The following is a 14,307-nucleotide window of genomic DNA, read 5'->3' as shown; positions in this document are numbered from 1 at the left end:
GTTATAGTTTAAAAATTTCTGGGTGTGAAAAAAATTGAGTGTACCTAATAAAGACATTGAAAGTGGAGGACCGGAACTTTCTGAATTCGAGTTTTGTAATCTTCCTTTTTTACAGACATCCAAAAAAAGTCAGCCATCCCAGGAACATCAATCTGCATAATTAACAAATTTCCTTTTAAATATAGAAACATTTGAAATATTATTAATTTATACTATTCATTTTTTTAGTTAACAATAACACATGCATTAAGTTAAATTTCGAACCTTTATGATACCAGAGGTCTTAACAATTATTTTTGATAAAAAATAAAATTTTGTATCAATCAATAATTCTTGAGTCTCCCCAAATACAATATTTCCAATAATTCATATTTCATATATAAGTGTGTGTTGTCGGGGGCTTCTACATCAAAATTAATAATCTTATGAAACAAAATTTGACTCTGCTAGTCCATTTCTAAACTTGAACATTCCAATGAAGTATTAGTTTATATAGAGATGCCCTTGATATGTTTGGGTCAGACTCTCAACCTAAAAAAGAGTTGTTTCAAATCTATGCAAATATTTTCATCTTACTTATTTCCACAACATAGTTAAATAAAATCCTTTCTTACAAACTTTCAACCCTTCCAAATATTTTTTTATACATAATATTTTCAATATTGAATTGAATTGTAAAATTCTGTATTCATCGAAATACAAGTAATTATGTACATGAATCCTGTCAAATTTTGTTGTTAACCATTTAGATATTTTTCTATGTTACACCCTTAAATTGCCGTTCTGATACTTCAAATATTTGCAAGCTTTTTGGAAAAATATTGTTGCTAAATAAACACTTCACAGATTTCCACATACTCTTTATAATTTTGGCGGTTTTTAAACAAACCAGATCTTAAAAATAATACCTGCTTGTTTGTTAGAGAGATACCTCTTGGGCAAGAACTCCAAATGCATAGCTGTCCACAGCTGTCGGAGGCTGGGGCAGATGTTCAGCCTCATTAGGAGCAATGGCAGGTTCATACCGGCTCTTGCGTGTCTCTTCAAGATAACTGCTGCTCATATCATTACATCTGAAACATTTGACATTTTCAATGCCAGGGCAATTTGCAATGTATGTGCATTAATTTTAGCTGAAAATGCTAGTGATTGGAAAAACCGTGAGTAAAAACATTATTTTCAAAGATTGCCTTAAAAATATGTTCTATGTTTTGTGCATAAGTAAATGAAGCATATGGTATATTATTAAAAAACCAAATCTACACAAATGTTTTAGTAGAGGGAAACCATTCTTAAAATAATTTTTTTATAAAAAAAGTTTTAAACACTATACAGACTTATATAAATCTATTTAAATCCTTTTCAGTAACTAATAGAACGACAAACATAATGCAAAAGTAAGTATCAAATTCCATGAAATATAACATTTATAAAAATAAATTAAAAAACATTTATAAAAATAAATTAAAAAACATTTATAAAAAATAAATTAAAATACCACCACCAAAAAAGAAAATTGGTTACTCTCATCTAAAAAACTCCACGGCACGATCTTCAACCTAAAAATAATTATTTCGATCCATTTCTTATACATAATTATTATATTCCAGATCTTATTAATTACAGGTACTATAAAATATTAACAATTGCAAAAGTTTGTAAATAATGAAAGCTCGTATGAAGAGGTTATGTAACTGTTTAGTAGCCTACATTGTCATATTAATCAATAGCCCAGCAACGTAAGTGTTTTATGGTTCAAATTGGCAATTGAAAAAGTTATTCAAAGTACAAAGTAATTTCTTACACAAACAATACTTCAACACACTGACTTAAAACAAAACAAGAGTACTAGCACTATGTAAAATGTTGTTTTGAATCTGTCAGGACGATCACAACACTCATATTTGAAATGACATAGAATTGTAAATTGTAAACAAGACAATGACTGACTGAAACCCAAAACAGAACTGTACTTTGATACCTTAGGCTTTGAAGCCGTCACTTAAAACATTCTACTAAAAAACCATCTACTGTATGAAATTAAAACCGAAATACAAAAAAAATCTCAATAAGCGGATGGCACTTAATGCATACCTATCACTTATTGCTTTGAGGCCTATCATCTCAAATAGCAATGCTTTACTTGAAAAGTGTTATACAATTTTTTAGGATTCTAGACACTAAAGAGGCGTATTCAAAAACTTACTGATTGAACAAAATGTAAACAAATCAATTTAAAAACATTAGTATACAATTCCATTTTGTAACAAATTTACTAACTTTTTACATTGACTGTACAATAAGTTACTGATATATTTCATCAGATTATCATTTGAACAGATAGTTCACATTCTGTATTTTGTCCTTATCAAGCATTATCCTTTAACCCTAGAACTGGCAATGGTTGTCACTCTGTACTGGCGGCTCTATTTTAAACAGCCTCACAGGCGTTTCTTATAATGTATCACATTTCATAACTGTTAGTCCAAATATAAACTGTTATATGTCAATGTATTTACAACTATATGGAGAGCATTATAATAACAATATCTTATTGTTTCCATGGAAACATATTTTTGTTTTTTTTTTTTAATGTATGAAAAAATTTTTTGGACATTATTTTTGTAAATATTTCGTTGTGTAACTGCTTAGCAATAAGCTTTTACATCAAAACTGTAAATGTATAACTTATTCAAAATATTGTCCTGATTCCAAAAATATATAACTATTGTAAACTTTTACCTCAAAACGTATGTGTTACAGGGACTTTGTATGAAAACATATTTTCTTATTTTCAAAAATGCGTAGATTTCTAAATAAATATTATTTTTCGTGGGTAAACATAATCTCATGACTGCATTTTTACTTATATAAGTATGACAGATAAAACAAAAATAAAATAATAATAATAAATTTTAATCTTACCTTATTTACATATGTGTTTTGTTTGGCCCTGAGAAGGACAGTTTGTTTGGTCTTCGATAGCTGCCATAACTGGGAGATCACAAGAGTGACGGTTCCAGCTACCAAAAATTGGTCGGTCCAGCTGGTCTAAGTGGTTTAGAGGATGGGATCTCTAAACTGGCTCAGTAATTTGGATTTAGCTTTTGTGACGGGAGATCTTATTATTATTTTTAATTTATGAACTCAAGAACTTTGTTCTTACGTACTTTTTAATTTATTTATTTATGGATAGCTGCCTTTGTTCCCCCATACGATTATATAATATATATATTTACATATGTACAATTTATATACAAAGTTTCATTTTTTCACTCAGCGTCACTAGATTTATCGGGTCTCTAAAGTTTTCACCCATACTATTTAAACTATAACCTAAGAAAGCTAAAAAAAACAATAATAACAACACTAAACACTATAAAATACAATTTCCACAAATACTATTGGATTCGTAACCATCAAACACAAAACCCGGCACTTGTTTACAGTTTCACAACAATGTGGTTGACCCGTACTACGTTCACGTCAGCTGTCAATAGAGAACGATGTTTTACGGTAAAACAAAGAAGACAATAATCGAAGTAAGAACAGTAAATCGGTACTATAGTGTTAATGCTGTTCCAGAAATATATCAAATAAAAATCATTTATATGACTTTAATTGCCTAAAATTTCAATAACTGTACATGTCTACTTTGGCGACAAATATTCGTCATTGCCAAACCGGACGGGGCCTTTGGCGACGAAAATTCGTTTCATACCAGCTAGAGGGTTAAGGCCTATGTGACTTGTGGTGCCCAGTAAGTGCAAATGTACTTCTCTCATCAGATTGTCATTGTCTGGTTTGTCAAGTACATATTGCCATATGACCATTTGGACCACAGATGATAAATGTAGGCCTACTGTGTACAGTACCAACAATATTACCTCACTTACCAGATTGTTATTCAGAGTAACATTTTTAAGCTTAAGTACAATCAGTTTAACCTCTGCCACCATTATAGTTTACAATGTTTAAAATCCATTCTAAAAAGCAGTTGGTTTACCTGCAAAGATACTCTAATCCTCCTAGCTTCCATGAACCTCCTTGAGTGACATATAATAGCAGCCCTACAAACATTATTATGTGATGCTGACCCCTAAAATAAAGAAAATGAAATTATTAAATCAACCACTAGGATTATAACTGAACAAATACAGTAATATTGTTATATTAATATTTAATTTAATAAGAGAATGCCTCATGGAAGAAATAAAATGTTATAGATGGAAACAGTTTTTGTGTTATTTCATATATTCTTATAAAATACAGAAGAAACAATTTAATCTAATACAATTTGTACATGTGTTGGGAACTAAAGGTAATTAGGGAACTATCAGAAAGTAACTTTACAATTCATTAATGTTCATAATATTAAATTGATAAATAAAAGTAGATAGACAAAAGAAAAGTAAAGCAAGTATACAGTTTAGACCACACTATACAGTACATAAAGCCAGCCAAAAGGCAAATCAGAAGAACAAATTTTTCAGACATAATTGACATAATATAAAATATTTGTTTTCAAATACTAGGCTATGTAGATTTTTTTTAACACAACGCTCTATTATATAAAAGAACTAAAACACATCACTTTAAGTTTATGAAAGGAAACCTTGTTGACTGAGAGAGTAAATTTATTTTTTTTTTAGTTGTAGAGAGTTATGATTTCCTAAATAAATTTGGTTCCATAATTTGAAAATATATATGAATTTTTTCCTAGCTTTTATAAGAGAAGAACCATGTCCTATTTGTCATAATTAGTTTACCATTCCGAAGAGTACTTAGACAATAAACATTATTTCTAAATAAAACTTACTTTAAACAATGTTGGTTTATAAACTAGGAGCAAACTCTGTTACGCTAAGAAATATAGAGAAAACAAAATGAGTCACAAAGCATAGTGTTTGGCAATAGACAAAGAGGATGAAGTACAGAGCAACAAAAGCTGATTGTGAAGCAACTGACTGTTGGTGCTACTACAAATTTCAGAACTTTGAAATACCATTTCCAGTTTTTTTTTGGGTAAGGGATAAATCTTTTCCTATGGATCTTTTGAACAATCAACAATTTTATTGAATAAACCGTTTGGTAGTAATTTAATTGAAAATGGACATACTGCACAGTGAAATACCAGCACTGTTACATGGCATCAAAAAACTGACAATATGTATAAGTAGGCTAATTTAATTGTACATTTGATTGGCAGATATAATTCTACTCTCTTACAACAAGGTAGGTGTACGTCATAACATGTATCGCGCAACAGGCTTCACTGAGGTTGCATCTCAAATCCAGGTCAGAATATAAAATTTAAAATTGTCAGAAGTTTTTTTATGCAGTTTTGAACCAAAAAATCTTGAATAATAGTCATGAAACCGCCTGCGTAAGGTTGAATTAAGGTAACTAACAAATACATCAATCCATTCATTAATTCAAGATAACAACCACACATGGAACCACCTTTCCTTTATTTGTGCTGGAAAGAATGTTTAATATTATAAAAGATTATTATTAATGTTTTAAAACATAATTAAAGATCCAAAATGGGTTTATTAAAATTGTGTCTTGTAATGACCGTCTGAGCGATAACTCTTGGTAGAAAGGTCCTAGAGACTTGAATCATGGTACATCTGTTCTCTTAGTTCCAAAGAAGAGTTATATTGATTTTGGAGTCAAAAGGTTAAAGAGTGGACCCTCCATCTGTGTGTTGATTCTTTTGTAATGTTCTGTCAAATCCTGTGATACTGTGTAAATATCGGTTTTATTATAGCTGTCAACAAATAACACCAAATCGTTAAGCAAATTGTTTACTGTTTACTTGATTAAAGGTATTTATCTATTGTCTATTTTGCAATTATTCTGTTCCATCATAGTTTGGGAAGTTGGGAATAATAAGAACACACTGTTTATTCTAATTATTACATTGAGTAAATACTACGATAGAAACTACATTATAAATACTATGATAGAAAACTACATTATAAAACTTACAGATTCGTGAAGGAAGACCAGAGCTTTCAGAATGTTCTGCAGACCCACACAGACTTGGAGTGCAGTTTGAGAGGGAAGAACCTGAGCAAGAGGCTGTACTTGTTCTGTGGCCAAGTGAAACTTCCATCCTTTCTTCCAGCTTGCTACATATTTTAAGATGCAAGGATGACGGTATAACATAACATTCTAAAAAATATAAAACTTTGTTTTAACCTTTTTAAGACCCATACCATTTCTTGAAAATACTGGAATTAGGTTTTAACATTAGATCTGATACACACATATGTGTGCTAATATTATCTACAGTAAGTTAATAATTGTACATATATATATATAATATCTAGCCATTTTGGTTGGGATGAATGTTTGAAGTTATGTACAATTAAATATACAACTAGATATATGTTTTTATTTAATATTATCTATTGTCTCCTTGAGGCAGTCCCCGGTGAAGGTAGTGGACACCACTCAAGATATGCTAAAATTGTGTTCAACAGCAACAAGCATAGTTTGTTTTTGACGATGGAAGGATTGAGAAGGAAACAGGATTTTTCCGGACATTTGCTATCGTTCAGTAATACAATACAATCAACAGTGATGATTCAATTCACTGATTCATTGTATTATATCACTAAACAAAGGCAAATGTTTGGAAAAATCCTGTTTCCTTCATGCATATAGCTTAATCTGTGATTGTTCACAATACATGCTAAAGTTCTGGTACTTTTTGTGTAACATGTATATTCATTAAATTGAATAAACAGTAATTTAATTATTTCAACAATGATTGAACCACAGAAAGTACTTGCTCCACTGGGCATCAAGTTCAGATCTCTCACTTGCCAGGTGAGCGTGGTAATGTTCATATATATATAATATACATATGACAGAAAGGGTCAAATATAAGATAATTGAATCGTAAAAAGTAAGGCCTCTGTTGTCTAGTGGTAGCGTGTTCATGCATCAAGTGAGAGACTGGGTTTGAGTATTTTTTGTGTTGTGATTTAATCTTTATTGAAAATGTTATACATATATATATATAGATATATATATATATATATATATATATATATATATATATATATATATATATTTATTTAAACATGAAATAATGAACTCTATGAACAACCTTTGTGAATTTTTCCAACTGAGAGACTTCAGAGGAATTACTACATGATGTGACAAAAACTGATATCTTTGGCACACTTCCAACTGCATAAGTTGCTCCATGAAGTGACCAGCTGTCAGTTACTTCAGTCGCTGTTTCATCAATTGACAGTCCTGTTGGCTGACTCCTTTCATTACCCATCATATGGCTGTGGAACCTAAAAATATAAATGGAATATACTGGCTTTCCTAGTTAATAAATTGTACAGTTTTATTGAGATTACCTAAAACATAAAAATTCAGATTTTTTCAAATGTTTTCTGCTACTGAATTATAACAAAAAATGGTACTTATGCACTATACGGACCCCACCTATTTTTTTACAAATTGGGCACAGTTAGAAGGAAAAAACATGTGTAGCATGAATATGAATATATTTACAATAATGAACAGAGAGAAAAAATGGTTACTGTGTATTGGCGTCATCCCAGAAGGCCATGATGTCCGCTAGCAATGCATCTAACCTATCGCCTCCCGTTTCTCCGCTACTGCCCGACCGCCACATGTATTCCGCCAAGTAGGTATCCAGATGATGCCGAGCAGTTCCCCCTTTGGACCTTATTGCGCCACTTTACACTACCCCACATTCTTTCTACACGCTGCATGTTGGCCCCAGTTTTTGGGATCTACGAAGTAGCTGTGGTTGACCGAAAAATGTTTTTTTCCCAATTTTCCCAACATTCTTTTTTATAACAGATTCAACACATACCTCTTTCATGTAATTTTTACAGTCCAATTTTATGTGAGTAGACATTACCTACTGTCGGCCATACCACTTTAGTTCCTCGCACCAACAATACTATAAAACGCAATGTTGTTTACAAAAGGTAACCTACTGTGTTCAAACCAAGTAGGGGAGAGGGGGGTTTACCTTTGAATGGGGGCACATTTGAACAAGTTTAAATTTCCCGCCATTTGATGAGCTAACTGCTGATTTTTTTTTCTACTTCTTCTTTCTCTGTATGACCTAGTACACTGTTTCCCTCATTTCTTTTAAACCTTTGTATTTCAGTGCCAGATAGTTAGGTTTAGCCACATTTTGTAAACTTTTTTTTGAGTATTTGAGTTGTATGACTTTCAGCGGGGAAAGAAAGAATTGAAGAATTGACCCAAACTTATATTCTAGGTAAGTACATTTATGAGCAAATTTTTTGAATATAATAACATAAGATAATCCTCACCCCCCCCCCCCCCCCCCGCCCCACTCCAACATATCCTAAAGAAAAAATATCAGTTTCTTCTACTGATGGACATGTGGCGGTACATTTGAACAAAAACATTGGGGGGGGGTACATTTGAAAACATTCATAAATTTTCATAAGTTACTGGTTTTGTAAAAAAAGGTAAAATATAAGAAAGCCGAATTTTTTAGGTTATTTATTAGCATTTGTACAAGTTAAACAATTTATTTATTTTATTTTTTACTGGAAAATTATAAATATTAAGAGAATTGTTTTAAACCTAGAACATATAATGGTAGGCTATCATCAAGATTAGAATAAGCTTGAGGCCTATTTTTTGTATTAGTTCAATGTTTATATTTTTAAATCTAGTACTTTTCTTACATTAAAACACACAAGTTGTCTTACGTCTTAAATCTCTTCATTAAAAAAAATTGGATATCAGCAGTCTAATATTGAAACAAAACTAATTTGATCTTACATTGTAGGCCTTGGCACTACTAAAACAATAAATTACTAACTTACATTATGTTTAAGTAATAACTCACTTTGTATTGTTTCAAGGTTACAATGGTTAGAAACTACATCAAGAAAAAAGTGGGCCCAGAGATAAATGAGCGAGATGTGGAGGAAGCTGTTAAGCTTGTTTTGGAAAAAACGTCCCAATACGTCATGCAGCAGAATCGTTTGGCTTGGTTCATACCATGTTATTCTATCGAATAAAAAAAGCAAAGGCTCTTCTAAAGACAAATTTACCATCTGAGCACACTGATATCCGAGTCCCTTCAGCACCCGCACCCTTTTAACATTTAATAGCAAGTACACTTCTAACCAAGTATTTTCAGCTCAAGAAGAAAAAAATGCTAGAAGAATATATTATTACATGTTCTGCGATGAAACTATGGTCTCACGTACAAAATCATTAGAGCTCTTGCATTTCAGTATGCAGAAAAATTGGGCCGATGTCCAAAAAAATGGGAAGATAATAAAACAGCTGGTTTAGATTGGTTGAAAGGTTTTATGAAAAGACATAAAGATTTATCACTGAGAAAACCTGAAAACACAAGCTTAGCTAGAACATTAGGTTTCAATCGGAAAAACATTGAAGAATTTCAAAAAAACTTAGATGATGTTTACAAAAAACACAAATTTTCTCCGAGTGACATTTACAATCTTGATGAAACTGGGATTAAAACTGTCGTGCAAGCCCCAAATGTTGTAGCTAAAAAAGGCACTAAACAAGTAGGCCAAGTTGTGTCTGGAGAAAGAGGCAGCCTTATTACAATGGTTGCTACTGTTAATGCGGCAGGCAATACCATTCCTCCAGTTTTCATATTTCCCCGAGCTAGACTACATGACAGTTTTAATGGTAGGTGCTATCAGTGGAAGCTTAGGACTTGTTAACTCCCCTACTAGTGGGTGGGATCACTAATGCTTTGTTCCTCAAAGTGCTGGAGCACTTTGTGAAGTAACAGCCACTGCTCAAAAGAATCACCAGTTTTGTTGATTCTCGACAACCACGAATCCCATTGCACTCTGGATGCAATATTATACGCAAGAGATAATGGTATTTGTATTGTGACAATACCTCCTCATTGTAGCCATCGTGTCCAACCTCTAGATGTTTCAATTTTAGGACCATTTAAACAAAACTTTAGCCACAGTTCAAAATAACTGGCTAACAAACAACCCCGGATCTAAACTCTCAATTCATGATTTAGCTGGGTTGGCATCAAAAGCTTTTAATTTAGCATTTACAAGGCAGAATATCTTAAAAGGATTTGAGGAGTGTGGAATATGGCCATATTCTACAACTGTGTTTACTGATGAAGATTTCCCATTTTCTGAAAGCGATGATAACCTCTAGTACGCCTACACCTGACACTACGAAATCTTCTAATCTAGGCACGCGAAAATGAAAATTACAGCCAAGGTACATCTAATGCTTAGACCTACAGGTTCAACATCAATTGAAAATGAAAGCCTAAAATGATGGGATTTTAAACAAAACCGTAGCAGTGTCTCCTAGTCCAGAGGTTGTTAGGCCTTATCCCCAGCTGCAGGCAAAATCTTCAGTAGAATGTAAAAAAGGAAGAGAACCAGGAAAATCGAAAATAATTACGGCCACTCCAGAAAAAATTCGGTTGGAAGAAGAAATCAAAAGAAAGCTTTTTAGAAAAACAGAAAAAAAGAAGAACTAAGGAAGCAGCGTGACATAAAGGCAAAAAGAAAATTAGATTTACCAGAAAAAAACAAAAAAATCAGGACATAACAAAAGAAGAAAAACAAATAAGCATAAATCTATTTCATACGAGTCTGACTGTGACGATCCTGACCCTATTTATATGGAAAGTGGAGAATCAGACTGGGTGGAGAGCTCTGAAGAAGATGACAACTTCGATAGGCCTAACCTGTCTAAACAAGTAAAAATATGTCCGATGCTTGAAAAATACTATGCTGTATTTTATGATATAAGTTGGTATTTAGGAAGGGTGGTTGATTTCCCGGATGAAGGATTTTCTAAAATTAAGTTTTTGAAAGAAGGACTTGGAGATTCATATGAGTGGCCAAAACATGATGATGTTCAAGTGATAGAAAATAAATATCTTTTTTACGGGCCAGTACCTTTGATTGGAAATGGACCCTTTCTCATCGACGACAAGTGTAAAAGGAGAATTCGATCAAAATACTCAATGTTAAAAAAGTAGAAGTTGAACCTAAATTTTGTTTACACAATCTGTAATGTACCTTTGATTAGTGCAACACTATGAATAAAATGTTTTTGTGTATTTCCTTAGTTTTTCTTTACTAATTATCCAATGTTCAAATCCACCCCGTCCTTGTTCAAACCTACCCCAGGCTTGTTCAAATGTACCCCTTAGTGGGGTACATTTGAACAACATGCAGTGAACTTTAATTTTTTTTTTTGCCTAGATATTTTGAAGATTATTATCATTAATTTAAGTAATTTTTTGCATAATAGTCTAAAGATCAATGTCCCCATGCTTGTTTATCAAAATAATTAATTTAAAAAAAATACAAAAATATTTTTTCAAAAAAGTGTTCAAAGGTACCCCCCTTTCCCCTACCAACACGATACCCCACTTTCTTCTTGCATGGTCTGACATTGCATTTCCAAAAAGGGTATTGTTCGCTGAAATACATCTTCATAGGATGTCCTCCTTCGCATAATTTCGTCATGGGCAGCAAAACCTCACAATTGGAAAAAACCCACGGCTTCTTCTTTTGTAGATGGCAGCTCTCAAATCAGCATAGCGATGGCAATGGAATGACTGTTACTGTCGCTGGCAGTATGTGCCAGCGGCTTATAAGGGCATTTGTCAGGCAGTGACAGTCGCGCCAGGCGCCGAACAGTGGCTCACGCGCCCGCTCCTGCATGTCCACTACCTAGTCTCCTGACCTAGGTTAGTTTAGGTTATGTTATGAATAGTAATTTAACATAACATAACCTTACTTTACCTAATTTGGTAAAAAAATAGGTGGGGTCCATATAGTGCGTAAGTACAGAAAAAAATGAACCTAAAGTGATATAAAAAATATATCTAAATTACACAGGAAGAAATGTGTAAATACTTTTATTATTATTGATGCCTCGTTCCCGCCATCTGATAAGAGGATGGAGGGGAGGCCTGAAACAAAGCCTGCAGCAAGAGCGAGAATCCTTAACTTCATTTCATATAAGTGGATGTTTCATATAACTGCTATTCCGGCAAGCTGCAAATATTGTAGTTTTGTTTGTAAATTTATTTAGTTAAAACTTGTAATGTATTATAATTCTTGTAGCGTACACTTATTATATAATATTGAATTTTGGATAGTATAATGAATCGTGTGAGATAATAATAACCGAATAAACGAGTGTAAACCACTTACTAGTCTCCCCAGGTAAACTTTAATAAGCGGCCTTCACTCGTTATTAGATTGCTATTATCTAATGGTTTGATTGTTTTTATCTGAAGGATAATTCGATATTACAATTTATTTAACTTAGCATATGATTTCAACTTACGTAGTAGTTATACGTAGTAATTTTATTGTAAAAATAAACAATAAGAAGTAATTAATATTATGAGACTTTGAAAATGAGGAAAACATCTAAGATATTTCTCACAAGTGACAAGATTTGTTTAAGAAACTTCAACATGTGGGTTTGGCTCCTGGTAACACATGGGGAAAATTATTTTCTCCATTTCACAAAAACGGCTACTTATTAATATCAAGCTGGGCAAGTTATAAATATTGTTAGGTTTCTTTGGTATCTAATTCTAGGCCTCAGTTGGTTTTGTTGTTTTGTAATGTTATTGTAAAATTTATGTATTTAAAATTGTAATTGCGAGATTCTTCTTGTTACAGTAATTCGTAGCTGTAAGATAAAAGGCCGGGGCGGCAAATCACGAATTTGACGTTACCAACGTATTCTGCTCACGCCTCCTGAACAAAAAATATATATAGTACTAGGGGGTTGCAAATGACAAATAACACGATTTTAGGGGTATATTCTAAGTGGTTAAGTTTCCTAATGTTTTAAATGTTCAGTTTGTGTGCTGTGTCTGGATAATCTGTTAACTGAACATTATCTGCAGCCGGGACTGATAGCAGCCTGATAACGTATCTGTTATCTGAGTTCTCCGGGGCAGAGTCAGTGCTTCACAAGATATCGTGTTCAGTAGGTGAATCAACAATCCACTAGTTCGACCAACCCTAGTGAATTGTGTGTGTCGGAGTGTTTAGTAGGGCACGTAAAGAGTTTACGTTTTAACCAAAACGAAATTATTTCCTTTTTAATTGAACATGGAATTTTTAATAATGAGTGTATTTGTTCGTCGTGCAGTCGCGTGTTGTTTTTAAACCGGGAGACTTTGTTGTTTCGTTGCGATAGGAAAAATTAGAAAAATTAGTAAGAAAAGAAGTTTTAAATGTTGCAATTTTTAAAAATCCACTTTTTTGTTGCTGCTGCTCAGCTATATCCGCCTACACACTAATGGTAACTGTTCTCTGTTAATATCCATCTATATATTTATATTTGAGTACTTCATGATTTATTAAGTTTTTTAACTTTACATAATTGCCTACTTTGCATTACATTTCAATTTATATTTTTGATCAGCCCTTCTAGAATTTTATATTTTACTGATAGGTACTATCTCGAGGGATGTTTTTCTTTAATTGACATCAGCGCAGGGCAGCACCTTTGGTGCTGCCCCACGCTGATGGCCGGAGGCACTCGTCTCATTTTTGATATAACAAGTAATTAATTTGTTGCTCGAAATCAAGAAAAACATTGTTCATTTTGATCAAAATTCTGCTCATTTCAGTATTATTTTTCATTTTTTTACGTTTGCAAAGATGGTGGCGCATACCGATGACGGTCATCACGAGGTTTTGGACTCATGGTCACAAATAAGGTCACGTGACGCTCTCGACAGTGGTGGATGTAGGAAACATGGAAGATATTTACTGTATAGTTATTTAACTTTTTTTATGTTCTAGAAACTTCGTTTATTTTCTCAATTTTCCATCCCCATTCAAAAACCTTAATACTTTTTTTTGGTTCTATAGGGACGATTCCGAATAAGTTAATATACGCCAAAATCTCGTTATTTTTTCCGCTACCCGGCCGTTAATATGATACCATTTTTACCCAGTATATTTTAATTATAACTTCTTTATTGTGTACGATTTTTTATATTACATCAAAGATTTGGATTAATATATTCGGAATATACGAGTTGTTAGGCTTGCTTATTTAGTCTCCCCTCAGAAAATATCGATAATTTGATTGCGTTTTTTTTTTTTTTTTTTTTTGGTAGTGGGCCCCACTTATCATTTTTTTTTTTGCAGCCATTAACCAACCACTTGAATCATTTTTCGCCTACCGCAGTCTGTCACTCCATACACTAAATTGTCAATACTATATTTAATACTATACTTTGAAGAATAAGTA

At 32.7% G+C, this 14,307-nt stretch overlaps 1 protein-coding gene across 1 annotated transcript; it reads right to left on the bottom strand.

The window, feature by feature from the left end:
• Window positions 1–889: 889 nt before the first annotated feature.
• Window positions 890–7,341, bottom strand: LOC124374583 (protein-associating with the carboxyl-terminal domain of ezrin-like). The gene is made up of 4 exons (XM_046832777.1): window positions 7,124–7,341; window positions 5,995–6,180; window positions 4,007–4,099; window positions 890–1,073 (listed from the first exon to the last, which is right to left on the bottom strand). Exons 1-4 carry the CDS (start codon window positions 7,304–7,306, stop codon window positions 1,068–1,070), a joined length of 468 nt encoding a protein of 155 aa, XP_046688733.1. The 5' UTR covers window positions 7,307–7,341; the 3' UTR covers window positions 890–1,067.
• Between the last annotated feature and the right edge of the window lie 6,966 nt (window positions 7,342–14,307).

Source organism: Homalodisca vitripennis, unplaced genomic scaffold (assembly GCF_021130785.1).
Source record: "Homalodisca vitripennis isolate AUS2020 unplaced genomic scaffold, UT_GWSS_2.1 ScUCBcl_9195;HRSCAF=17612, whole genome shotgun sequence".
NCBI classification, from domain to species: Eukaryota; Metazoa; Arthropoda; class Insecta; order Hemiptera; family Cicadellidae; genus Homalodisca; species Homalodisca vitripennis.
This window is presented reverse-complemented; position numbering and strand designations above follow the sequence as displayed.